Raw genomic sequence first — 26,078 nt, forward strand, 5'->3', positions numbered from 1 at the left:
GGCGGCTCTAGGGGACGCGATTAATTCGATCAGTTCGATGGTTTCGCGCCGGCCTGAGGCAGCTGGGGTGAGGCGGTCCTCGTCCTCGTGAACCTCACCGGTGAGGATAAAGCCGGCCGCGCCGCCATCATGCTGCTGCCCGTGTTCACCCTGAAACTGCGCCACAAAATCAGCCCCCGCATGGTGGCCATAGGGCGTTACGACGGGATTCACCCGTGCTTGACGGCCGCCACCCAAGCGGGAAAGGTAACCGCTCCCACCCGCTCGGAGCCGGGCCGGGGGCCTCAGGACCTCGGACCTCCGACCCCGAGGGCCGCGCTCCGGGATCCCGCCCTTCTCGGCCGCCCCGCCCCCGCCCCAGGTTGCCTGGCAACCGGTCAGCCATCGCCCAGACTGCCCATCCTAGAACTTGGGGTCTCCCAGGAGCAGCCTTGCTGAGTAGTTCAGCTTCTTAGAGCCGAGCCTCCTGGAGGCCTTGGTCACATAAGGAGCTTAGGGAAGGGACATCTCCGAAGGGAAGGGCTTTGGCCAGGATTAGCAGTAATAATCCAAACCACGTGTTTAGCCCAGGGCCTCTTCTTGTTGCCTAGAACTATTTACACTTTCACACTACCTCCTTATGGGTACCACAAGCACTCCTGAAGTAAATTCAGGTTGCATTTCGGGTGCTTCACCATGCACATCACAATGTATTCACCAAAGTATTAGCTACTTGATTTGTGCCAAGTGCTAAGCCAGGTGGGAATCTCAAAGATAAAAAGGATAGAATCATCCAATAGTCACAGGTCCAGTGAATTTCTCCTTTATGCAGAGATAAAGTTGGAGTCTCTACTTTCAGAAAGCTGTAGTCAAGAAAGCTTGTACACGAGGGAATTGAGAGTCCTGTTTATGGAAGTGGGCATACCCCGAATACATGGAATGCAGTGAGATCAGATCAGGGGCATAACTTCTGCTGGAGCTGAGGCTCAAATGGTAGAGCATTTGCTTAGAATCCCTTGGCTCAACCCCCAGCAGTGGGAAAAAGGGAGGAGGGGTATAATTTCTTTCCTTCCTTTTTTTTTTTGCCAGTCCTGGGCCTTGGACTCAGGGCCTGAGCACTGTCCCTGGCTTCTTTTTGCTCAAGGCTGGCATTCTGCCATTTAGCCACAGTGCCATTTCTGGCCGTTTTCTATACATGTGGTGCTGGGGAATCGAACCCAGGGCTTCATGTATACAAGGCAAGCACTCTTGTCACGGCCATATTCCCAGCCCCAAGGGTATAATTTCTAACAGGTACAATGCCACGTCACATTATTTCAACATCTTTGTGACAGGCTAAGAGTAGTAGCTTACTTAGCACAGGTGTGGATTCTGTTACATAACTTATTTCAAGACCTCTGAAAAAGTACTTAGTAGTACCCAGCACAGGACACACGGGGATTAAATGTTAATACCTGCAAAATACTTGACATATGGGAATAGTTGCTAATTGTTAAGTGTCATTTTCTTTTCTGAACTCCCACTCTACTGGTTAGAAAATCAGTGCTTTAGGCCACTCAGAATGTGGGAGAAGTGAAATGTGTTCTATGTCCCAATGTAGATTGCGTTTGTGTAATGACACATTTTCAAGACATTTCCATAGATGCTGTACTAAGTAGTATATGCTTTGGGATCCATGGCTAAAATGTTCCTTCTTAGTGTGTTGTATCATGGAGTATCATAGTATATGCTTTGGGATCCATGGCTAAAATGTTCCTTCTTAGTGTGTTGTATCATGGAGTAAAGCCCTGAGCACAGAGTCTGCTGACATTACCAGAAAGAAATTCCTCCTAATGCTGCTCTGTATTCACCAGCCTGTTCCAGGCAATGTCCTTAGCTCTGTTGGTGCCATGTGATAAATTTCACCCCTTTGGAGCTTACCCCCTTTCTATGATGAATTTCACCCCCTTTGAGTGGGGGTGGCAGACAGTTAACACATTTGTATTCTCTTTCTCCCCTTTTCTCTGTATATGTGTGTATATGTATATGTGTGTGTGTGTGTGTGTATACATATATATGTAAGTAGTTATATTGCAACATTTCCCCTCATCCCAAAACAGGGGAACTCACTTGAATTTATGTGCTGTCATCAATATCCCTGAGCTAGAGAATAAATGTAAGGTGAACTACAGCCACTCCCTTGGAAAGAATAATTGGCCTAGGGAGTTGTCCATTTGTCCTGTGATTGAGCTTTTCTTTCTTGAAGGCATAGGTAGGCATCTTTGTGGACTCTCTTTCTTTGTGCTAAGAACAACAGAAGTGGATCTGGGGAAAAGTCTGACTCCTGGGATTCTTGTTTTCCTTGACAGAAATCATACTTGTTTCATTAGGGTAACCATTGGACCCATATACCAGTTCCACTCTTGTTCTTGTTCAGCACATCTTACCAGAGAGTTGTAAGAATTCTTGTATGTATGTATGTATGTTGGTTGGTTGGTTGTGGGATTTGAACTGAGGGCTGGGTGCTGTCCCTGAGCTTCTTTGTGCTTAAGGTTAGTGGTCTACCACTTAAGCCACAGTGCCACTTCTAGTTTTGGGGTGATTAATTGGAGATAAGAGTCTCATGGGGACTTTTCTGCCCAGGCTGGCTTTGAGCCTTAATTCTCAGATCTCAGCCTCCTGAGTAGCTAGGATTACAGGTGTGAGCCACACCTGGCTGTAAGAATTCTTTTGTTCAGAACTGTTGTAAAAGGAAGTGTGATATAGTCTGGACATACTGGTTTTCACACACACACATATATATATACACACACACACACATATGTATTTGTTGTTATTGTATTCTGTCACGAGAGAGACCTGAGACCTTGGGGAAAAGCCTTCACCTATCTGATTAGTGTGAGGACCAAGTGCAATTAATATTTATAAAAGCAAGCTGGGCACTGGTAGCTCATACCTAGCTCAATCCTAGGTACTGAAGAAGCTGAGATCAGAGGATCTTGGTTCAAAGCCAGCCTAGGCAGGAAAGCATGTAAGATTCTTATCTCCAGTTAACCACCAGAAAACCAGAGTGGAGCTGTGGCTCAAAGTGGTAGAGTGCTAGCTTTGTGTGAAATAGCTCAGAGACAGCACATAGGCCCCGAGTTCAAGCCTCAGGACCGACATATACACACAGGCATGTTGTAAAGTACCTCACATATGAGAACATAGCAATACAATTCAGTAGCTGCACACATATTTTACATGTTTCTAGTCTGTTCTCTCTTTTTGAAAATTGATTTTTGGTAAATAGGCCACCTTGTGTAATTAATAATTTAAAATCATTACTGTTTGGATTTATACTCATTTAAAATTAGCAAATGTTACTAGAATCTAGTGTTTACCATCCTTTTTTATCATATTGACCCATTGGTGTTTATTTTAATGATGAAAACTTTTCCAATTAAATTTTAATACCACAGATCACTATACGGTGTGTGTGTGTGTGTGTGTGTGTGTGTGTGTGTGTGTGTGTGTGTCTTTCTCTCTTTCTCTGATACAGGGTTTCACTATATAGCCAGGTTGACCTTCAACTCATGATCTTTCTGCCTTAGCCTCCCTGGTATACCATGCTCGATATGTCTATTTCTGTGGCCCTTTGTAGTCTATAGCCTGTACTAATGTTTTAAGGCCCCTGTTTTAACCCAGTTCATCGTCTTGGGAGCAATGTTATCTCACTTGAGAATACTTTTTTTTTTTTTTTTTGAGGTCTTGATGTGTAGCAGTCATATCAAGGCTGGTAGCAACTTCCTGTGGGTTGGTGAGAAAAGCATTTGAAGAGTGCTTTGACATATTGCTGCTGGACAGCATGTAAGCAGCCATGGCAGGCAACAGCTTGACCTTTTGACCTTGTTCTTTAGGATTCTAAGCATGACTGGATTTCCATAATTCATGACTTAAAGGTGGCCAGGCATAGAGCTGAGGATGAGTGCAAGTTCCATGGATGAATGTGATTTCTTATTAATGTTGATATGTTAATGATCTAGTTTTTTTAAACAAAATGTATGTTGTTAGCTTGGCATTTTTGATATTTGATATAATTATTTTTGTTGTAGGTTTTTATTCATAATCCTCATAACCGGAGCCAGAATTTCAGTACGTCCAGGGTCTTCCAGAGCCCCCTGGAGTCTGAGGTTTCTCTTCTAAACATTAATCAGGCCGTCAGTTGCCTGACTGCAGGAGCATTGAACCCTGAACTTGGCTGTGATACACTTTTAGTGGGGACACAGACTAATCTTTTGGCTTATGATGTCTACAATAATTCAGATCTGTTCTACAGAGAGGCAAGTATACTCCCTAGTAATTGTACATTCGTTCCCATTAATGTCAATTGGTTTTTGTGTATGTGTATACTGGTACTCAGGGCCTCATGCTAGGCATTTTTACTCAGCCTGAACTCTATCATGCTTCAGTCAGGCATTTTGCTGGTTAATTAGAAATAGAATGTCTTGGACTTTCTGACCAGAATGGCTGGATGATGATCCTCAGACCTCAGCCTCCTGAGTAGCTAGGATTACAAGTGTGAGCCACTGGCACCTAGCTCTACTGTTTCTCTTAGAGTTTGAACTCTGGACCTGAGAGCTGTCCATAAGCTTTTGTGCTCAAGGCTAGTGCTCTACCACTGGAGCCACAGCTCTACTTCAGCTTTTTTTTTTTTTTAAACCTTTCCTACTTAAAGCTGATATAAATAAGGATTATTTCCCCATAAAATAGTGTTTATAAAGGTGTCCTTGAATTCTCTATAAGGAAATTTTATTAAAGTTTATGTAATACAGTAAAGACATCTTGGATATTTATTTGTTTATGTTGGTTGTGGGGTTTGAACTCAAGGTCTGGGTGCTGTCCCCAAGCTTTTCCCCTCAAGCCTAACACACTGTCACTCTGAGCCACAGCTCCACTTTTGGTTTTCTGGTGGTTAATTGGAGAGAATTTTCCTGCCTGGGTTGGCTTTAAACTGTGATCCGCATATCTCAGCCTCTGAGTAGCTAGGTTTACAGGTGGGAGCCACTGGTGCTTGGCTAGATAATTACTTTTTTAGTACCTTTAAACTTAAAAGAGGGCTGGGAATGTGGCTTAGTGGTAGAGTGCTTGCCTGGCATGCATGAAGCTCTGGGTTCGATTCCTTAGTACCACATATACAGAAAAAGCTGGAAGTGGCACTGTGGCTCCAGTGGTAGTGTGCTAGCCTTGGTTAAAAGAAGCTTAGGGACAGTGCCCAGGCCCTGAGTTCAAGCCCCAGGACTGGAAAAAAAAAATTAAATTGAAAAGAATAGCAATTATAGGCTAATAGTATCGACAGAATTCTATCAAATTTAGACTAAATTTCACAATTCACCTGTTTAAAAGCTTATGTCTTAAGTCTCTGGAGAATTTGCCTGGTAGAACTTGGCACTCCTGGAGAGCATGGATTATCACTGTAGCAAGTGTGAGAGCCAGGGCTTACTCTGAGTTTATGCTGTATCTTCACTCATCCTTGCAGACGCCACAGTGACAGGTGTCACTGACAGCCTGCTGACCTCTTAAGGGAGACTGTGGCTTCCAGAAGTGCTGACAGAGGAATTTGAGTATCCAGGTCAAGTTCAGATATGCATTGCTCCAGAGAGCCTGCAGAAAATTGTATCTGTGTCTTTGTTTTCTCCCTTGGTTAGGTTGCAGATGGGGCAAATGCCATTGTTCTGGGGTCGTTGGGAGACATTGCCTCTCCTCTGGCAATTATTGGTGGGAATTGTGCTCTACAAGGTTTTGATCATGAAGGGAATGATCTCTTTTGGACGGTATGTTGAACTGAACATTCTTATTGATACTCAATAATTCTTTTAATTTTCTTTACATATCTTAAAACCACTGATTTCAATGATAATGAAAAATACAGTAATATTTGTAGTTCTGAACATTAAAAAAGGTATGAGTAATTTGGAATAACTCATTTGTGGCTTGTGTAATGCAGCTAAATGTTTTGGTTAAATAAGAAAAGATGGCACAGTAATGACTTTTGGTTTCCTTCTCAGGTTACTGGAGACAATGTTCATTCCTTGGCCTTGTGTGACTTTGATGGTGATGGAAAGAAAGAGGTATGTGGGGAAATAGATATAAAGGTATTATGTACAGCTGAATGATGTTTCCCACAACAGTAGTAATGGTGTTCAGAAAAGCATTAGCTTCTCATGGCTGATTTTGGAGCTCTGTTACCTACATGATAAGCTATCTGATCTTTATCTATTCTCTCTGTCTCTGTCTCTATTCTTTGTCTGTCTCTCACCCTTCCTTCTTTCTGTTTTTCTGGGTTTGAGATCAGATATTACTAAGTAGCCCAAGCTGGCCTTGAACACCTTGTTCTCCAACCACAAACTCCTGAGTACTGGGGGTCAAGGGAGGTACAACTGGCCTTGCTCCTGTCACCTTTTTAATTTTAATTTACTTGTGTTTGATACAAAGATCAAAGCCCAGAAGTTTTTAAAGAAACAGGAGAGGGGAGAGAAGACAGAATGGTTGATGGGTTCTGAATCATATTTGCCATCATAAATTGACACTGATGCTTTGAGACCATGTTAGTAAGTAGTCAACTTTTTGGGAATCTAAGTACTAGATTGTCTTCTAGCTTACTCTAGAAATTTACTTTTCAAGAAGTGAGTATGTGTGAAGAGCTGTGTTGGGCACTGACCCAGCCCTCTCCTGTCCATGAACAGTAGCTCTGCTATTCACAAGAGAACTGTCTGTAGCCTGGCAAATCGCTGAACCAGGGCATATTTACAGTGTGCAAAGAAAGAAAGAGGTGTGTGGGGAAGTAGACACAAAGGTACAAAGGTAAGATCTGTATTGGCTACTTTTGCTTCACTGACTGGATTGGTTGGGACCTCCTGAATATTGGGTTACCAGAGGATTGGAATTGTTGGGTAGCAGGAGTAGCCAAGTGGTACCTGATTTTTTTGTTTTGTTTATGGAAGTTTTGTTGTATTCATTGCTAAACTTAATGTATGTGATTTCTCTCTTCAGCTTCTAGTTGGATCTGAGGATTTTGACATCCGAGTTTTTAAGGAAGATGAGATTGTGGCAGAAATGACAGAAACAGAGGTAGGAGGAATTATGGTAACCTTGGGTGGCACAGTTAGGTATAATATAAATGAGAGTGTGGGCGTCTTCTCACCGCCTGGAGGGTTTTAGGATAAGACCTGTGGGCTTTTACTTCTTCCTGTCACTCACATTTATCATGGTTATTGTCCTACATGGAATCTCACTGGCCTGGAATTCTTTTTTTTTTTTTTTTTTTGCCAGTCCTGAGCCTTGGACTCAGGGCCTGAGCACTGTCCCTGGCTTCTCTTTTTGCTCAAGGCTAGCACTCTACCACTTGAGCCACAGTGCCACTTCTGGCCATTTTCTATATATGTGGTGCTGGGGAATTGAACCCAGGGCTTCGTGTATACAAGCCAAGCACTCTTGCCACTAGGCCATATTCCCAGCCCCTGGCCTGGAATTCTTTTTTTTTTATTATTAATTGAACATAAATTTTTTTTTTTTTTTTTGGCCAGTCCTGGGCCTTGGACTCAGGGCCTGAGCACTGTCCCTGGCTTCTTCCCGCTCAAGGCTAGCACTCTGCCACTTGAGCCACAGCGCCGCTTCTGGCCGTTTTCTGTATATGTGGTGCTGGGGAATCGAACCTAGGGCCTCGTGTATCCGAGGCAGGCACTCTTGCCACTGGGCTATATCCCCAGCCCTGAACATAAATTTTTTTTACAAGGTGTTGTGCAAAGAGGGTGCAGTTACATAGTAGGGCAGTGTGTACATTTCTTGTGATATCTTACAACCTGTTTTTCCATCCCTTGTCTAGGTCAGGTAGACCCATATGCAATATACAATGTATCAAGCACATATACAGTGTTCACAGACTTGGTCTCTACTGTCTCTCCGTCTCCCTTTGTTAACAGTCATATATCAGGGAGATCATGCCCCTTTGTTTTCTGTGTTCTAGGCTTGTCTCACTCAACATTATTTGTTCGAGTTCTGACCATTTCCCTACAAATAACAATATTTCACCATTCCTAATCGCTATGTAGTATTCCATTGTGTATAAGTACCATATTTTTTGGATCCATTCGTCTGTGGAGGGGCATCTGGGTTGTTTCCATATTTTGGCTATTGTGAATTGTGCCGCGATAAACATGGAAGTACAAATGTCTTTTTGATATCTTGGGTTTTGCTGTTTAGGATAGATGCCTAGGAGTGGTATGGCTGGGTCATAGGGTAGGTCTATATTGAGCTTTTTGAGAAACCTCCATACTGTTCTCCAAAGTGGTTGTACTAATTTGCACTCCCACCAACAATGGAGAAGGGTTCCTCTTTCCCCACAGTCCCTCCAGCATTTGTTGTTTCCTGAGTTCAGAGTATAGGCCATTCTAACTGGGGTGAGGTGGTATCTCAGGGTTGTTTTTATTTGCATTTCCTTTACTAGCAGGGATGTTGAGCATTTCCTCATGTGTTTCTTTGCCATTTTTATATCTTCTCTTGTGAAGTCTCTCTTTAGCTCTTTTGCCCATTTCCTAATAGGTTTATTGGGCTTGGAGGTGGCCTGGAATTCTTAATGGTCCTCCTGCCTCAGCCTCCTTAGTGCTGGGGTTATTATCATGTAAATTGTAACTATGGACAGAGAAGAAATGAAGGAGAAAAATGAATGCCCAAAGCAGCAGTGTGAAGAGTGAAGTGTCTGCAGAGGGGTTCTTTAATAAAGAGTGCTTATGAGTGCTTTTCTACAAAGAGGGTCTTAGCTTTCATTAGATTGTCTTTGATTGTCTTTTTTTTTTTTTTTTTTTTTTTGCCAGTCCTGGGGCTTGGACTCAGGGCCTGAGCACTGTCCCTGGCTTCTTTTTTTTGCTCAAGGCTAGCACTCTGCCACTTGAGCCACAGCGCCACTTCTGGCCATTTTCTGTATATGTGGTGCTGGGGAATCGAACCCAGGGCCTCATGTATATGAGGCAGGCACTCTTGCCACTAGGCCATATCCCCAGCCCTTTGATTGTCTTTTAAATGTGAATTTATTACAAACTTAGTTGAAGCCAGGTGATACTTGGGTTTAAATTCAGTGCCTTGCTCTTGCTAGGCAAGCATTCCACCACTATAACTACTTCCCCAGCCCTCATTACATTGGTTGTTTTTTTTTTTTTTGTCAGTCATTGGCCTTGAACTCAATGCCTGGGTGCTGTCCAAGGGTAGTGTCCTGCCATTTTGAGCCACAGCACCACTTAGGGTTTTATGGTGGTTAATTGGAGATAAGAATCTCAAGGAGTAGTCCGAGATGTAGCTCAGGTGATAGAGTGCTAGCCTTGAACAAGAATCTCAAGGACTTTTCTGCCCCAGCTAGCTTGGAATGGCAATCCTCAGTCTCAGCCTCCACTGAGTAGCTAGGATTACAGGCCCCTGATCCTCATCATATTCTTAAAGAAATTTACAAACCTCTCCAAAGAGGGGGAACTCAAGCAATTGAACAGTCACTGGCCTGTAGGTTCTGTGTCCTGCATTTCATTCTAATTTGTGGTATATCTTTTCCCATTTTGTAGGAAATGATCAGATGTTTTTTGAATTTCTGGCTTTATTAGTATTATATATGAGAAGTCACAAGTCCTAGAAAAGGGGAGAGGAACATGTCACAGAGCCAAGAATTGGGGGAGGACTTGTTGCTTTTCTGGTACACAAAAGATGGAAATGAATCAACTAAGAAGCATTCATGAGCCCAGGGAGTCTGGGGCTAAATTTATTTAAGCATGGACTTCTATAAAATTGTCCATTTGAGGTGCAGGTGGTGGCACATGCTTGTGATCCCAGCTGAAGCAGGAGGAACATGAGTTCACAGGTAGTCTAGGCTACATAGTGAGACCTGCCTGAAAAAATATTTTTAAAAAAGTTATTCATGGGGCTGGGGATATGGCCTAGTGGCCAGAGTGCTTGCCTCGTATACATGAGGCCCTGGGTTCAATTCCCCAGCACCACATATACAGAAAACGGCCAGAAGTGGTGCTGTGGCTCAAGTGGCAGAGTGCTAGCCTTGAGCGGGAAGAAGCCAGGGACGGTGCTCAGGCCCTGAGTCCAAGCCCCAGGACTGGCAAAAAAGAAAAAAAAAAGAAAAAAGAAAAAAAAAAGTTATTCATGGGCTGGGAATATGGCCTAGTGGTAGAGTGCTTGCCTCACATACATGAAGCCCTGGGTTCAATTCGTCAGCACTACATATACAGAAAAAGCCAGAAGTGGTGCTGTGGATCAAGAGCAAAAAGAGGCCAGGGACAGTGCTCAGGCCCTAAGTTCAAGCCCCAGGACTGGCAAAAAAAAAGATTAATTTGCAGGGCCATTTTTCTGTCCTTTTGGTTTGGTATTGCTCTGTTCAAATATCTTGATCCATATCAGCAAAATTATGATTCGGCAATTGAACAGTACTGTATTATCAGAAGAATACTTGAGCTAAATAATTCAGAATTCTTTACAGTGCTTTATATTCAGAATTAAGTGAAGTGGGTGATTTTGTAGGAAAATTGTAGGTGTAAAGGGAATTACATAACTATTCTCCTGTTTTGAACAATTTATTTCTTACCTTTGTACAATTTCATTCTCATCTTGTGTGTGAGGGCCATAATTCAAAAATAGATCTGCAGAATCACATCTGTCATTTACCTGTCGCTTGAACTTCTAAGGATAATTTTGTTCAGTATCTAAAATTTTAACTGTGTTTAGGCCTGTATTGGTTAAATCTGTATGTTGGTCTATACTGCACAGTTCATGTGCTTGGGTTTTCAGTTTTGAAAGGATTGTACTATCTTTTACCTCTAGCAAACAATAAATAGGGAAAAAAGTATATAAGCAAAAGTCAATTCCAAAAAACTGGAATAATTTAAACCAATTTTTTGTTTTGTTTTGTTTTGCCAGTCCTAGGGCTTGGACTCAGGGCCTGAGCACTGTCCCTGGCTTCTTTTTGCTTGAGGCTAGCACTTTGCCACTTGAGCCACAGCGCCACTTCTGGCCTTTTTGTATATATGTGGTGCTAAGGAATCGAACCCAGGGCTTCATGTTTACAAGGCAAGCACCCTTGCCACTAGGCCATATTCCCAGCCCTGAAACCAGATTTTTAGCCCTCAGCCTCAAACTCCAGGAGTTCTACATTAGATCTGGCTACTCATCCACATATGCCAAAAAGAGCAGAGAAAGGGGTTTTAATACTATGGCAGCCATAGGAAGACAGCATTTCAGTACCTTTTCAACTGTCTTCAGTGTTAGAGACATTTGCCTTATGTTAAATAGCAAGAACTAAAGGCAGTGGTGTAGAAAGAAATGCATTGTTCAGATAGTCCTAAGTCATTGGGAGGCCTGATGGACCATTAATTAGCTCAAGTTTTGTTCTTGGAGGACTTCCACGGAAGTTGCTACGGCTTTATCACTGAAATGGGTCCATAACAAGTTGCCTGTCCTGTAGTCTCCTGAACTTTGCCTGTTTTCTTTGAGATGATAAGAAGATGACCTTGCTTGTTTGATGGGCAGATTTCCCTCTGTCACAGATTGGTGAATCCCCTTATTCCTAGAGCCCATGATAAAGTGACTACCACAGGAAATAGCTGAGTCCAAAGAGCACAGATGATCTTTGAGAGTTAATTCACAGGCTCAGCAAAAGTATCTTTTAAATTGGCTCTTACATAATCTGTAAATCTTTTGGATTAATGTATATAATAACACCTATTGTACATAGTCTAGAGTCTTGTGTACTTAGCTTTTTTATTCTTCTCTCAGTTTTACTGTTTCTTTTAACTTTCTGAAACTTTATCTGAATTACCAAACTTTGTGGGTTTGTTTCAATCTGATTGTCCAAGTCTGAAATAGATGACATGGATCACAGAGAAGAGAAATACATTCCTCACTCTTAGGTGAAAGTGCTTATTTATTTTGGAAGTTATTTAAATCTCATTTTAACATAGTTGTAGCAAGATGTACAGTTTCATAAAGCTATACTTTACATTAAATTGAGTCTTAATGACTGTGTTTTTGTATATTACTTGCAGATAATCACCTCTCTGTGCCCTATGTATGGCAGTCGGTTTGGTTATGCCCTTTCCAATGGCACAGTTGGAGTTTATGACAAAACAGCCCGATACTGGAGAATTAAAGTTAGTATAAGTCAGCCTCTATATTCAGAAATTTTATACTTTCAACATTGTGATTCTTTGGTACTAATTATTGGGATTCCTTTTCAGTCCAAAAATCATGCCATGAGCATTCATGCTTTTGACCTTAATTCTGATGGAGTCTGTGAACTGATAACTGGTTGGTCCAATGGGAAGGTAAGTGTCATTAGCAGAATTTGTGTATACCTCACAATAATCATGGTAAATGTAATTCACAGTGATCATGTAAATATAAACTTGAGTTCCTTGGCTGTGGTTTCAAATTGAACCTTTTAATCTTTATTTCTTCCTGCTACAGAGTAAGTGTCCTTTGGCTTTGTCTCTTGTTTGAGAGAAAATCTCCAGGGAGAGTGTTTCTCTTTTTGAAGGAATGAGAATCTTAATCAGGTTGATTGTAGGTATGAGCCAGTAAACAGAGGAATTTTAATAATCTAATAATGAATCCTCAGAATAGCTTTTTCCTAATAAATCTTTAAAATTGATAGAATCTCAGAATCATGGGGAGAATCATGTTAGCATATTGTTTTCCCAGCTACATCAAAGTAAAATCTTTTTCTTTTTTCCTTGTTTTTCCAAATGTCAAATCAGAATTTCTTACAGCCGTCTTGGCAAGTCAAGACTGTCTTGTTAGAAACTGCTTTAAGTAGTAGCCAGATCTCCATGGATACTATTTGCCCTAGCTTTCTTGCCTGTCAGTATTGGTCTGTCTAGTGGGGAAGAAATCAGATAATTCCATTTTTTTTTCTTTTTTGCCAGTCCTGGGGCTTGAACTTGGTGCCTAGGCACTGTCCCTGAGCTTCTTTTGCTCAAAGCTAGTACTCTACCACCTGAGCCACAGTACCACTTTTGGCTTTTTCTGTGTATGTGGTACTGAGGAATCGAACCCGGGGCTTCATGCATGCTAGGCAAGCACTCTACCACTAAGCCACATTCCCAGCCAGTAATTCCATTTTTTTTCTTCTTGCTTTTTCTCTACCTTTGGCCTCTAGACTTCTTTGGTTATGTAAAGAACAAATTCTAAAAAGTTGTTAGGTCCCTGACATGTCTCATGCTTGTAATCTTAGCTACTCAGAAGGCTAAAACCTGGAAGATCATGATTCAAGGCCAGACTGGGTGGAAAAACCCATGACTCTGTCCCCAGTTAATCATCAAATTGCTGGATTGGAGATGTGGCTTAAGTGATAGGGTACCAACTGTCAGCAAGCAAGTTGAAAACTCAAGGTCCTTCCTGAGTTTAAGTCTCAGTATCAACACAAACATTTTCAAAAAGTATCTTCTATTTTACAATTTGTTCTAGATTATAAAAAGATAAGAGCATTATATAATTCTTACATAAGTAGAAAATCTGTCTACATTTAATAGAAATAGCATAGATAATGAAATATACAAATTCATCCTGTGAGTGCAAATGTAAAGGTACTAAATAAATGTTACTGGCCAGTTATCTTGTTTTTAATAGGTCTGTTTTTGAGTTGCAGGGCCATCCCTTTCCTAAGGACTGGCTAAGCGAACTAGAACAGAACTAGAAAGTTATAGTCCTTAATAAATGAACTCTTCTTGTTCATTAAACATTGTAGAACAGCAGTGTCAGAAGCTGTTGGAAAACTCTGCTTTCACTGGAAAGAAGCACAATAGCTCAACAGCTACATACGTATGATTATATAAGATGAAGCTAAGCAGAATGAACTCCAAGAGATGGAAACAGGAGGATTTTACTGTTGTCATTATGTTTAATGTACTAGGTGAATTTCCTTTGATGTACCCCCTGTGGTCACTGAATATAATTCTGGTACAGTGGATATTGTATATATGCTTATCTGAACTGGGGAAGGGAAAGAAAAATGAAGGAGGGTGTAACAAATATGACAAGAATGTACTCACTACCTTCTTATGTAACTATACCCTCTCTGTACATCACCTTATCAATAAATTTTAATTAAAATAAAAGAGTAGGCTATGCCTGAAAAGCTCTCTATGAAATGTCAAAAATAGTCAATGGCGTTATCATTGGAGTGGTTGCTCTGCCAGACTTCCTGTAGCTAGTTTCTTGCCCAGAACAAAATCATCTCAGGAGATTGTCCTTTGTTATTTATTGTTTGTGACATGCATTTGCTAGTGGGTTTTTGTTTGTCCTGTCTTCATGAGGCACTCTTGGAAACAGCTTGACTAATTAACTCTTTTTTTTTTTATTAATTGAACATAAATTTTTTTTACAAGGTGTTATGCAAAGAGGGTGCAGTTATATAGTAGGGCAGTGTGTACATTTCTTGTGATATCTTACAACCTGTTTTTCCATCCCTTGTCTAGGTCAGGTAGACACATATGCAATATACAATGTATCAAGCACATATACAGTGTTTCTTTTTTTTTTTTTTTTTTGCCAGTCCTGGTGCTTGGACTCAGGGCCTGAGCACTGTCCCTGGCTTCTTTCTGCTCAAGGCTAGCATTCTACCTCTTGAGCTACAGCGCCCCTTCTGGCTATTTTCTATATATGTGGTGCTGGGGAATCGAACCCAGGGCTTCATGTCTATGATGCAAGCACTCTTGCCACTAGGCCATATTCCCTGTCCGACTAATTAACTCTTAAAGGTGGTTTTTATCTTAAAATTTTGTGTTGCCTGTAACCTGTATCACAAGTGACTTAAAAAAAATCAATTGACTTTATTGTCATTATAGAGGTGATGTACAGAGGGGTGACATGCATATGCATCGGTGATTAGGACATTTCCTTTTTTTTTTTTTTTGGCCAGTCCTGGGCCTTGGACTCAGGGCCTGAGCACTGTCCCTGGCTTCTTCCCACTCAAGGCTAGCACTCTGCCACCTGAGCCACAGCACCCCTTCTGGCCATTTTCCATATATGTGGAGCTGGGGAATCGAACCGAGAGCTTCATGTGTTGGAAGCAAGCACTCTTGCCACTAGGCCATATTCCCAGCCCGACATTTCCTTTCTTATGGTGTTATTGGTTCCCTCATTCTGTCCCATTCCTTCTCCCCACATCCACCCATGAGTTGTATCGTTCACTTTCACCGATGTCCAGTGTGCTCTACTGCTGTGCCTTTTCACCCTGTTTCCTCAGATTCTGTGTCCTCCCCCACCTTCCTATAGACATACATGTGAATACACCAAGCATATGTGACTTTTTCAGTTTGTGTTTTATTTTTAGGTCGATGCTCGAAGTGACCGAACTGGGGATGTCATCTTTAAAGACAACTTTCCTTCTGCCATTGCTGGTGTGGTAGAGGGGGATTACCGGATGGATGGCCACATACAGTTAATCTGCTGCTCCGTGGATGGTGAAAGTAAATTGGGATGAGAAAAAAATCCTTGAAAAGCTAGACTTTGATTGGTTCAAAATGCCAGGAAATTCCACTGTATTTTATTAAGATCTTTTAGTCTATTAAGTTTTCCTAAGAGGATGAGAACTTAGGTTTTTGGTTCTTTTTTTTTGGCCGTCTTGCGCCTTGGACTCAGGGCCTGAGCACTGTCTCTGGCTTCTTTTTGCTCAAGGCTAGCACTCTGCCACTTGAGCCACAGCACCACTTCTGGCCTTTTCTATATATGTGGTGCTTCGGAATCGAACCCAGGGCTTCATGTATGCGAGGCAAGCACTCTACCACTAGGCCATATTCCCAGCCCAGGTTTTTGGTTCTTAAGAACAAGTAATTGAGGTGGTCCTGCTTGGATTATTTCTCAACCCAGTGAGTGTTTGTTTTCCCTCTGCTCAGTCCGGGGCTATCTGCCAGGCACTGCTGAGATGAGGGGGAACCTCATGGACGCCAGTGTAGAGCAGGACCTGATCCGAGAGCTGAGTCAGAAGAAGCAGAACCTGCTGCTGGAGCTCCGCAACTATGAGGAAAATGCCAAGGTGGGAGAGATGTAATCCGACTCACTGAAAGTATGTGAGAGGCCATGTTGGTGCCAAGTAGGGTATAGACCCCTCCTGACATCGTGTGCAGATTGCCTTAGCCTTTTCTCCTTGCCAGTACTATAAATAAGAAGGCATGGGAGCCAGGGGTCCACATCTGTAATCCCAGGGTGTAGGAGGACTTTATTACACAGTCTCATGTAGGGCAGCTGTCTCAAAGACTACAAAATGTAAGCATTGGAATATGGCTCAGTTGAGTGCTTGTCTAGCATGCAGAAAAGTCCAGACTTGATTCCCCAGGGAGAGGAGAGAGTGCACAAGCATGTATCTATTGATTTAGGAATTTCACTTCCAGGCAGGTAAACTAGAAATGTGCCTTGCTAGGAAAGACACACTTACTGTAGCACTGTTTGTCGCAACTTTAAGAGTTCATCCTGGGTAGGGAGTATGTGCTACAGACCATGAAACAGTTCAAGGCATGCAGCACATGGACTTGGACTTATAAGGAAGACTATCTGTAGGAGTGTGTGAAAAAAGAAAGAACATTATGTTTTGAGTGTTTCTTTTATATTTTCCAAATGCAATAATTGACAGTCAGAAAGACTTTGTGCATATTTGTATGTACTCAAGTTTGTTAAAGGATAAGCCTGGGGAGTGGGACTTGAATTTTGCCTATGGTACCATATTTGAATTTGCTACTCGGGAGCTCCAATGGCACCATTGGCTAATGGTGCTAATTTATTCAATTTGCTATACCAATGTAAACTAACTCCCTCCCTCACTCCCTTCTTCCTTCCCTTCTTTTCTTCCTTTCTTATAGCTTGAATGGGGGGGCCTGTGCTTTTGCTTGGCTTTTTTGCTCAAGGCTGGTGCTCTACAACTTGAGCTACACCTTCACTTCCCCAAGTGAATTTCTTTATTTATTGATTTGGTGCTGGGGATTGAGCCCATGGTATTGTATAGTCTAGGCATGCACTCTAATACTGAGCTATACTCCTGGCCCCTGATATTTTAGGAACAACAACAAAAATAGGATGTAAAAGCATAAAGATATACCCTGGACCATGTACCACAGACAGGAAAGGAAGATGTGGTCATTTTCCCCCATGGTCAGATAGAACCAGGAGATAACGATGGGAATCAGTCAAAGAATGGGATTCATAAGAAGATGGGGAGTCTTTCTTTTGAAATTGAGTAGCTGTATAACTTAACATGAACCTGAGCTCAGTGTCTTATTGAGCAGGTGGGATATTTTGCAGGCCGAATCGAGCAGTCCACTGAATGAGGGAGATGGGCAGAGGGGCATAATCCCAGCCAATACCAAGCTCCATACTACTCTCTCAGTCAATTTGGGGAGCAAGACGCAAGCTGCACATGCAGAGCTGTGCATTTCCACTTCCAATGGTAAGGCATGATTCCCACCTGCAGGTTCTGAGTCTTCTGAAGGGTAGTCCCTGAACTGTTTTTCCTCTTCCCTGCAGATACCATCATCCGAGCGGTATTGATTTTTGCAGAGGGAATTTTTGTAGGTGAAAGCCATGTGGTCCATCCCAGCATACATAATCTCTCCAGTTCTATCCGTGTCCCGATTATGCCTCCCAAGGATGTCCCTGTGGATCTGCACTTGAAAACCTTTGTGGGTTACAGAAGCAGGTGACCCTTTACAAGCCACAGTTGTTTGTCGTAGAGCACGTAGAGGAGGGCAGGATGGGTAGCTTCCCATTGTGTTATGTGGGGCCAGAGAACCATTCTGTGAGTCTGTGCAGCAGTCAAGGTTTCCCATCACCTCCCCCCAAAAGAGGGGGAGACATCTCAGCTTAAGGGGTCATTTTCTGTCTTAATCAAATTTTTGCAAAGTTACATGAATCTTAAAATGCCTTTAGTTTAGGGGTCAGAACATAGCTCATAGGTAGAGCAGATGTTTAGCATGTTCAAAGCCCGGGGCTCCATCTCTAAACACCCCCCCCCCCCACACACACACAAAATTGAAATGACAAATTGTTAGCTTACAATTTAGGCCACTAAGACTAAAGGATTGGGATTCATTTTTGTATTACTTGTTCAGATGAAGGGAGTGAAGACCCACTGTTTCTGTGGAAGATGAAAGCCTTTTCCTGTTAGTTTTAGGGTACTTGGAATCCTTGCTGTGTGCATACCTGTGCTTGGTCATGTCACACGTTGTTTCTAATCCCAAATCTCACTGATACAGTCCTTTAGCCCTAAAGTGTTAAGGTTATTTTTTTTTCTTTAGTGAAACCCTTAAATATTAACTGGTGGTGACCACGAGTGGTTTTATTTTCTGGGCCTTGCTTCTTGAAATAAAACTATACTAAAGACTTCTCGTGTTCCATTGGTTGGCTGTAGCACCCAGTTCCATGTATTTGAGATGACAAAACAGCTTCCCCGGTTCACCATGTATGCGTTTACCAGCCCACACTCTGCCAGTGAGCCCTTGAGCTATGTGAACTTCATCATTGCAGAACGGGTACAGAGGGTAAGTGATGTGCTGTTTTCTTTCAGTACTTTTGCACTTCAGAATCCTCCAGATGTTACCTTGGAGAAAAGGAGAGAGTGCAAGAATAAATTATGAGAGTAGCAGTAAACATGATGTGAAAGATTTCTGGAGTATGGAGAATAACCTGTAATCAGAATAATGCTGAAACATCTTCTCTCACTGTGAACACATTATTTATATGCACAATATTTTTATTTTCAGTACTAGGGATTGGATATGGGGCCTTATGCTAGCCAAGCAAGGGTAAACCTTGTTCCCTAACCCCGTACATCCTTTGTAACAAGTACATTTTTATCATTTAGTTCCATTCTTTCTTTTGTTATGGGCTTAGTGTGGTTGTCTTTTTTTTTTTCTTTTTTTTTTGCCAGCCCTGGGGCTTGAACTCAGGGCCTGAGCATTGTCCCTAGCTTCTTTTTGCTCCAGGCTAGCACTCTGCCACTTGAGCCACAGTGCCACTTCTGGCCATTTTCTATATATGTGGTGTTGAGGAATCGAACCCAGGGCTTCATGTATGTGAGGCAAGCACTCTACCACTTGACCATATTCTCAGCCCAAGTGTGGTTGTCTTGACTTAAGCATTTCAAGAGGAATCTACATCAAGATAGGGAGAAGCTGGGTAAAATGGCATACACCTGTAGGACCAGCTCCTTGAGAGGCTGAAGTTGAAGGATTCCTTTAGCCCAGGAACTTGGGTCCAGCCTGGAGTAAATAGCAAGACCCTGACTAAAAAAAAAGAAATAGAGACTGGGATGCTGGGAATGTATTTTTGGGTCCAAGTGCTATCTTATCTAATATAAATTCTTAGTGTCCTTGAGGAATTCTTTTCACTAGTCTGAGCCTCAATTTCCTAATATATTAAGTGAGAGTAAGGGCTAGAGGCATGGTGCAAGAGGTATTAAGAACAAGTTCAAATACCAGCACCAGCAGTGCCACATGCAAAGAAAAAAGCAGAAAGTAGGGATAGGATGGTGTCACCCACCTCCTAGGGGGTTCCTGAAGATTAAATACATGGCATCAAAGCCTTTGTAAAGTTTAAAGGATAGCAGTGAATTTTAACCTTGGCTGGGCTTGGTTCTAGGTAAGGCTGCTTATGTAGATTTTCAGGTACCTGTCTGGCCCATAGAAGCAAAACTCCTTAGGAGGATCCGTCCCGTGATCTCCAGTTGATTCTTATTTGTAGGTTATGTTGCAAACCACTGGAAAATGTTCTTACTAACACGAAAACTGTTTTTGTGCATGTGTACTTTATTTAAAACATTTTAAAGAAGCCAGAAGCTGGTGGCTCATGCCTGTAATACTAGCTACTCAGGATGCTGAGATCTGAGAATCGCGACTTGAAGCCAGTCCATGCAGGAAAGTCTGTGAGACTCTTATCTCCAACTAGCCACCAAAGAGGCTGAAGTGGAGCTGTGGTTCAAGTGGTAGAGCCTTGAATAAAAAACAAAACAAAAAAAACCTCAGGGACATTACCCAGGCCCTGAGTTAAAGCCCCAGGACTGGCACCAAACAAAACCTCAGGCTGGGAATATGGCCTAGTGGCAAGAGTGCTTACCTCGTATACATGAAGTCCTGGGTTTGATTCCCCAGCACCACATATATAGAAAATGTCCAGAAGTGGCACTGTGGCTCAAGTGGCAGAGTGCTAGCCTTGAGCAAAAAAGAAGCCAGAGACAGTGCTCAGGCCCTGAGTTCAAGCCCCAGGACTGGAACAAAACAACAACAACAAAAACTCCACAACATTTTAAAGGATATAATGGAATCATTTTAGCAAGACAATATTGTCCAGTCTACACCCACATAAGACCAGTGGGGCAGACTTAGAGCATGCTTCTTCAATCCGTTGTATGTTGCATGTCAGATTATGTGTAAGTAGAAGGTGCTATATAATAATGTCTGCTGTGGGGCCAGACCAAATTATGACGTTTGTGGAAGGGAAGAAAAGGCAGTGTATGAATTTAAGAACATGGCAATGTGATTAGTGTATTCTTGGTGAGGGATGAGGTATAATTTTTTTAATTTATTTTTTTATACTTATTGTCAAAGTGATGTACAGAGAGGTTACAGTTTCATATGTTAGGCCTTGGGTACATTTCTTGTACTGTTTGTTAACTCCTCCCTCATTCTTAACCAATTGGTAAAGCTAGGGAGGGGGGAAGTCTTGCTTCTGTGAAGACCATACTTTCAGAGTTGAAGTTTATTTCATTCTATTCATTTTGAAGATTGTTATGTGGCTCAACCAGAACTTTCTGTTACCAGAAGATACTAACATCCAGAATGCTCCATTTCAAGTGTGCTTCACATCCTTACGGAATGGTGGCCAGCTCTACATAAAAATCAAACCTAGTGGAGAGGTATTGTATCCCATCATGGATGTAAGTTTTTCATGTGCTGTCTAGCCATTCTGTTGCAGTGTCTTGTCAAAAATGTTAAGCCTAAGTCTGTTTCATCTTGACAGCATTGGTACTGACAGGGTAAAATCTCCTTCCCTTCCTCCTTCTCCCCTTTTTTCTTACATGATTGGCAAAGGGTTGGAATCCAGAGGCACACAAAAACGTGTGTGTGTGTGTATACACATATATATATACATACATATATTCATATAATTTATAAGCTAGAGGATTGTCCTTTTGGCTACCTAAAAAAAATAATGGTGTTTATACAATCCCAGCGGGTAAAACCTTGTCTCTTTCATTAGGTATATGCCCAGTAATTGTGTTAAACATGGAGAAATTTAGGTACTGTTTCAGCCATGCCTGTCTTCTATCTGAGGGTGCTAAACTTGTTGGGTTTTGTCTGTCTAGATCACTGTGAACACTGATGACATTGATTTGGCTGGTGATATCATCCAGTCATTGGCCTCCTTTTTTGCTATTGAAGACCTTCAGGTAGAAGCAGATTTTCCTGTCTACTTCGAAGAGTTACGAAAGGTGCTGGTTAAGGTAAGGGTACCTGTGGATGTATTTGTAGAACATGGGTTTCATAGTTTGGGATATTTCTCTTAGGAAATTGGTGAGACTGTAGCCATACTTACGTTATACTCATGTTCCTAGAAATTTTTATAAAAAAAAATTCAGCTATCCCTAGTTTGGTAGTTAAAGGATTCTTCTGTGTGTAAGGGTTATTTTGACTACCTGTGTTTGGTTTAGGATGCTTAAAACAATATGTACCAACATTTTCCCGTTAGCCCTTTGTCTTCTCTATTATATCTACTTTCATCTTATTCTTACTTGTTGCTTTCCAGTCCCTCCCCCCATTCCAAATAAAAAAGCACAATGAGTCACCCCCTAAATCCCTGTCTTGTTAGTGTGTGTGTTGCTGGTGCTCTTGATGCAGCCAGGGGAGGGACTGGCCCATGTGCCGTCACTGGGAAGATCGCATAGACGATTTTCTTGAAGAGGAGATGAAATAAGAGGAGGCAGTGAATGAATGGAGGGAAGACTAGAGCCTGTGCATGTGGTACCCAGTGTCTTCTCAGGCTGTCTAGTTTGGAACAAGCTTGTGAGGCCTGTTTAATTCCCACGTGTTCGCTTCTAGGTGGATGAGTACCACTCAGTGCATCAAAAACTCAGTGCTGACATGGCTGACAATTCTAATCTGATCCGAAGTTTGCTGGTCCGAGCTGAGGATGCGCGCCTAATGAGGGACATGTGAGTATTTACCATGGCTAGGATGGGTGCAAAGTTCAGCATGTGAGCAACGTGGAATAGTGACTCTCAGATGTTACTTGTGGGACTCTTGAGTTAATCCAGTAACTTTGGAAAATCACTTGGCATTATTGACAAAGTTGAAAATGTGCTTATTCCAGGACTCTGCAGTTCTTATGTATAGCCTAGATATAAACCAGGTTACTGGTACAAGAATATTTATAAAGTCATGTTTACAAGAATCTTGTATTTGTTTTCCACTGTTACAGTGAAATACCTAATGCCAGGTGATATATTAAAGAAAGGAAGTTTTGTTTAGATTTATGGGCTTAAAGTCCAAACAACATGGCACTGGTTCTGCCAAAGGCCTGTCTGGCAGACAGCATCATGGAAGGAGTGTAAGAAAGAATAACATGGCGAGAAAGAAGGGCAAAGACCAGTATTACTTTAAATTTTTTTTTGGCAGTACTGGGGTTTGAACTCAGTCTTGCTCTTTTATAACAATCTTCAAGAGAGAACTAGCTAGGGTTGATCCAGAATTACCTGAATCCCACTCCAGTGAGTGACCTAATGGCCTTGTTGTAGGCCCCACCTTTCCAAGCTAATACCATCTATTACATCATCACACCGAGGACCAAGTTTCCAACAGACTAACCTTTGGGGGACACATTGAAATCATACTGAAACAGTAGCAAATCCCCAAGTGGAAACAATGCAGACTTTCACCAGCAGTGTAACAGATGTATTCCGAAGCAGTGAGAGTACTGGAATTTCCCTTGACACCCAAGCGCACAGAGAAACTTTTTTCATCCCATTGTAAAAATATGTAGTAATCTGTTTATCCACTCACACATTGATGGCCATTTGGGTGGTTTCCCAACTTCGGTGATTGTGAATAACATAGCGACATATATTTGCATACTAGCTTTTCTTTTTTTGCAAACATGTATTTTTACTTCTCTCAAGACTTCTGAGTTAAATAGCACGTGTAGTTTTAACTTTGAAAGAAAATACTAAATAACTTTCCAAAGTAACTGTAATCCATTAGAGAGCCAGTTGCTTTACATCTTTGTCAGCATTTGACATTTCCTATTGTAAAATTTTAATAATTTTTATTGCTATGTAGTGATCATTTTAGTTTGGTTTTAAAGTTGTGCTTTTTTTTCTCCTCCCATCAGCCCAGGGAACTTAGTTCTTACAATCACTAAGAAAAGCCATTTGGAAGAAATGATAGATTGATGGAAACTCTCAATGTGTATCAAAGCAGACTTTAGTAGTTACCCCATTTTAATGAAAATACAGTTAAAATGGGCTTTTAAAGAATGTCAGAAGTGTACAAGTGCCCATGTTAACATACCTGTTCATTTCCACAGGAAAACAATGAAGAGTCGCTACATGGAACTCTATGACCTTAACAAAGACTTGCTAAATGGATATAAAATTCGCTGCAATAATCACACAGAACTGTTAGGAAACCTTAAAGCAGTAAATCAAGCAATTCAAAGAGCAGGGCGTCTGCGTGGTAAGTCTCTTCATAGAACTGTAATTTTTCTGTCTGGTTTCGGAGGAGAACCTTTGTATTCTGAAATTCTTTTTCTTTTTTTTTTTTTTTTGTGCTAGTCCTGGGCTTGGAATCAGTACCTGAGCACTGTCCCTGGCTTCTTTTTGCTCAAGGCTAGCACTCTGCCACTTGAGCCACAGTGCCACTTCTGGTCGTTTTCTATATATGTGGTGCTGGGGAATCAAACCTAGGGCTTCATATATATAAGGCAAGCACTCTTGCCACTAGGCCATATTCCCAGCCCTGACATTCTTATTAGGGCCTGAAGCACCATACTTTTTTTTAACACTCCAAAGTTGATCCCACTGCTTGAATTTCCATTAAGCCAGCCTGATGTTTGCCTTTAATTAGGCTCCGGATTTTTTTTTTTTTAATGTGGGGAGAGGGATGTACTGAGACACTGGTGTGATACTGCTGAATCATGCTTTCAGCCCTGTTTTTCACCGGTTATTTTTTTATTCTTTTATTTTTTGGTCATTCGTGGGGTTTGAACTTTGGGCCTAGGTGCTGTCCCTGAGCTCTTCAACTCAAGGCTAGTGCTTCACCACCTGAGCCACAGCACCACTTCCAGTTTTCTGGTGGTTAATTGGAGATAAGTCTCACAGACTTTCCTGCCTGTGCTGGCTTTGAAACACAATCCTCAGATCTCAGTCTCTCCTGAGTAGTGAGGATTACAGGTGTGAGCCACAGGCGCCTGGCTTTCGCTGGCTACTTTTAGGATAGGATCATGCTTCCTGCCCTGAGCTGCTGTGGTTGCCGTGATCACATGCTTGTGCCATATCCAGCTTCTTTCTGCAGAGACAAAATCTCATGGACTTTTCAGCCCCAGCTGGCTTGGATCCATGATCCTTTCCTGTCCTTTGCCGCCCTAATGGCTAGGATTACAGGCATGAGCCACTGGCACCTGGTCTCCCGACATTTTTAAAGACAAGGAAAACCTTCAGCTCTTTTTTTCCCCTAAGCTCTTGCTGCTTCCTTTAAAGAATAACCTTAGTCTTTATACCACAAAGAAAGTATATAGCCTTAAAAGCTCCATTTTAATGGGGCTTTCTGAACATTGATGAGTAAGTGTACAATTTTAAAGTTTAGAAAAAGAACACAAGGCTGGGGATATGGCCTAGTGGCAAGAGTGCTTGCCTCCTATACATGAGGCCCTGGGTTCAATTCCCCAGCACCACATATACAGAAAATGGCCAGAAGTGGCGCTGTGGCTCAAGTGGCAGAGTGCTAGCCTTGAGCAAAAAGAAGCCAGGGACAGTGCTCAGGCCCTGAGTCCAAGGCCCAGGACTGGCAAAAAAAAAAAAAAAAGAAAAAGAACACAAGGACAAACCACAGGAAGCAGAAAGCCAGCCAGATTTAGAATTCTGCTATGAGCCAATGCTTTGACAAACTCTTTAGAAATAATCTGCAAGATGGATGTGCTTTGGTTCTTTGCTATAAAACCTGTTTTGGTTTCTAGTTTGAGATGTTCTTTGAGTTTGTTTTGTGATAAATTGCCTCACCAAGTTCTCAGACAGCAACAGTAAAATTTGCATATGCAACTCTTTTCTACCCTACTTTCATGTTTTAAAAGCAGCCACTAATTTAAATTTTTTAAAACTTTAAAAAATGTTTTTCCTTTTATTTATTATTTATTTATTTATTTATTTTTGCCAGTCCTAGGCCGTGAACTCAGTGCCTGAGCACTGTCCCAGGCTTCTTTTTTGCTCAAGGCTAGCACTCTGCCACTTGAGCCACAGCACCACTTCTGGCCATTTTCTGTATATGTGGTGCTGAGGAATCGAACCCAGGGCCTCATGTATACGAGGCAAGCACTCTTGCCACTAGGCCATATTCCCAGCCCCTCCTTTTATTTTTTTGTCGATGTGGTACTGAGGAATTGAACCTAGGACCTCATGCTTGATAGGCAAGCACTCTACCACTAAGGCACATTCCCAGTCCCTAGTAATTTAATTTTTAATAATCTTTTGGGGAATACTTAAACTTGATGCTTCTCATACAGTTGGAAAACCAAAGAACCATGTGATCACTGCTTGTCGGGATGCGATTCGAAGCAACAACATCAACACACTGTTCAGAATCATGCGGGTGGGCACAGCACCTTCATAGAAGATGAGGCAAAAGGCAAAGGAAAAGTTACTTCGAAACATTTTATCTAAACATCCACACTAGTTTGCCTTGCATAAATCCTGGTGAACCCCAGGCATTGTGGGTGAAATGTTGGTGAGTATACAGACTAAAGACAAAGCATTATATTCTATCTTCCATTGAAGTGCAATTGCTGGCTGCAGTAGATTTGTATGAGGGAGCGTGAATACCTCTGAAACATCCCGGCTTCAGAAG

General features: G+C 41.9%; 1 protein-coding gene across 1 annotated transcript; it reads left to right on the forward strand.

The window, feature by feature from the left end:
• On the forward strand, window positions 1-26,078 carry Bbs2 (Bardet-Biedl syndrome 2). The gene is made up of 17 exons (XM_048355556.1): window positions 1-246; window positions 4,053-4,280; window positions 5,646-5,771; window positions 6,006-6,068; window positions 6,991-7,068; window positions 12,027-12,131; window positions 12,219-12,305; window positions 15,314-15,449; window positions 15,876-16,015; window positions 17,275-17,419; window positions 17,497-17,668; window positions 18,380-18,509; window positions 20,750-20,881; window positions 21,332-21,469; window positions 22,065-22,177; window positions 23,548-23,696; window positions 25,738-26,078. The coding sequence occupies exons 1-17, from the start codon at window positions 130-132 to the stop codon at window positions 25,842-25,844; spliced, it is 2,166 nt and encodes a 721-aa protein (XP_048211513.1). The 5' UTR covers window positions 1-129; the 3' UTR covers window positions 25,845-26,078.

This window comes from Perognathus longimembris, chromosome 10 (genome assembly GCF_023159225.1).
Source record: "Perognathus longimembris pacificus isolate PPM17 chromosome 10, ASM2315922v1, whole genome shotgun sequence".
Lineage (NCBI taxonomy): Eukaryota > Metazoa > Chordata > Mammalia > Rodentia > Heteromyidae > Perognathus > Perognathus longimembris.

Bases quoted from the DNA above. Each gene is read 5' to 3' on its own strand.
- Bbs2 (XM_048355556.1), top strand. From the start codon at position 130: ATGCTGCTGCCCGTGTTCACCCTGAAACTGCGCCACAAAATCAGCCCC. The intron at 6,069-6,990 runs GTATGTGGGGAA...TTCTCTCTTCAG, and splicing joins ATGGTGATGGAAAGAAAGAG to CTTCTAGTTGGATCTGAGGA. The intron at 7,069-12,026 runs GTAGGAGGAATT...TATTACTTGCAG, and splicing joins CAGAAATGACAGAAACAGAG to ATAATCACCTCTCTGTGCCC.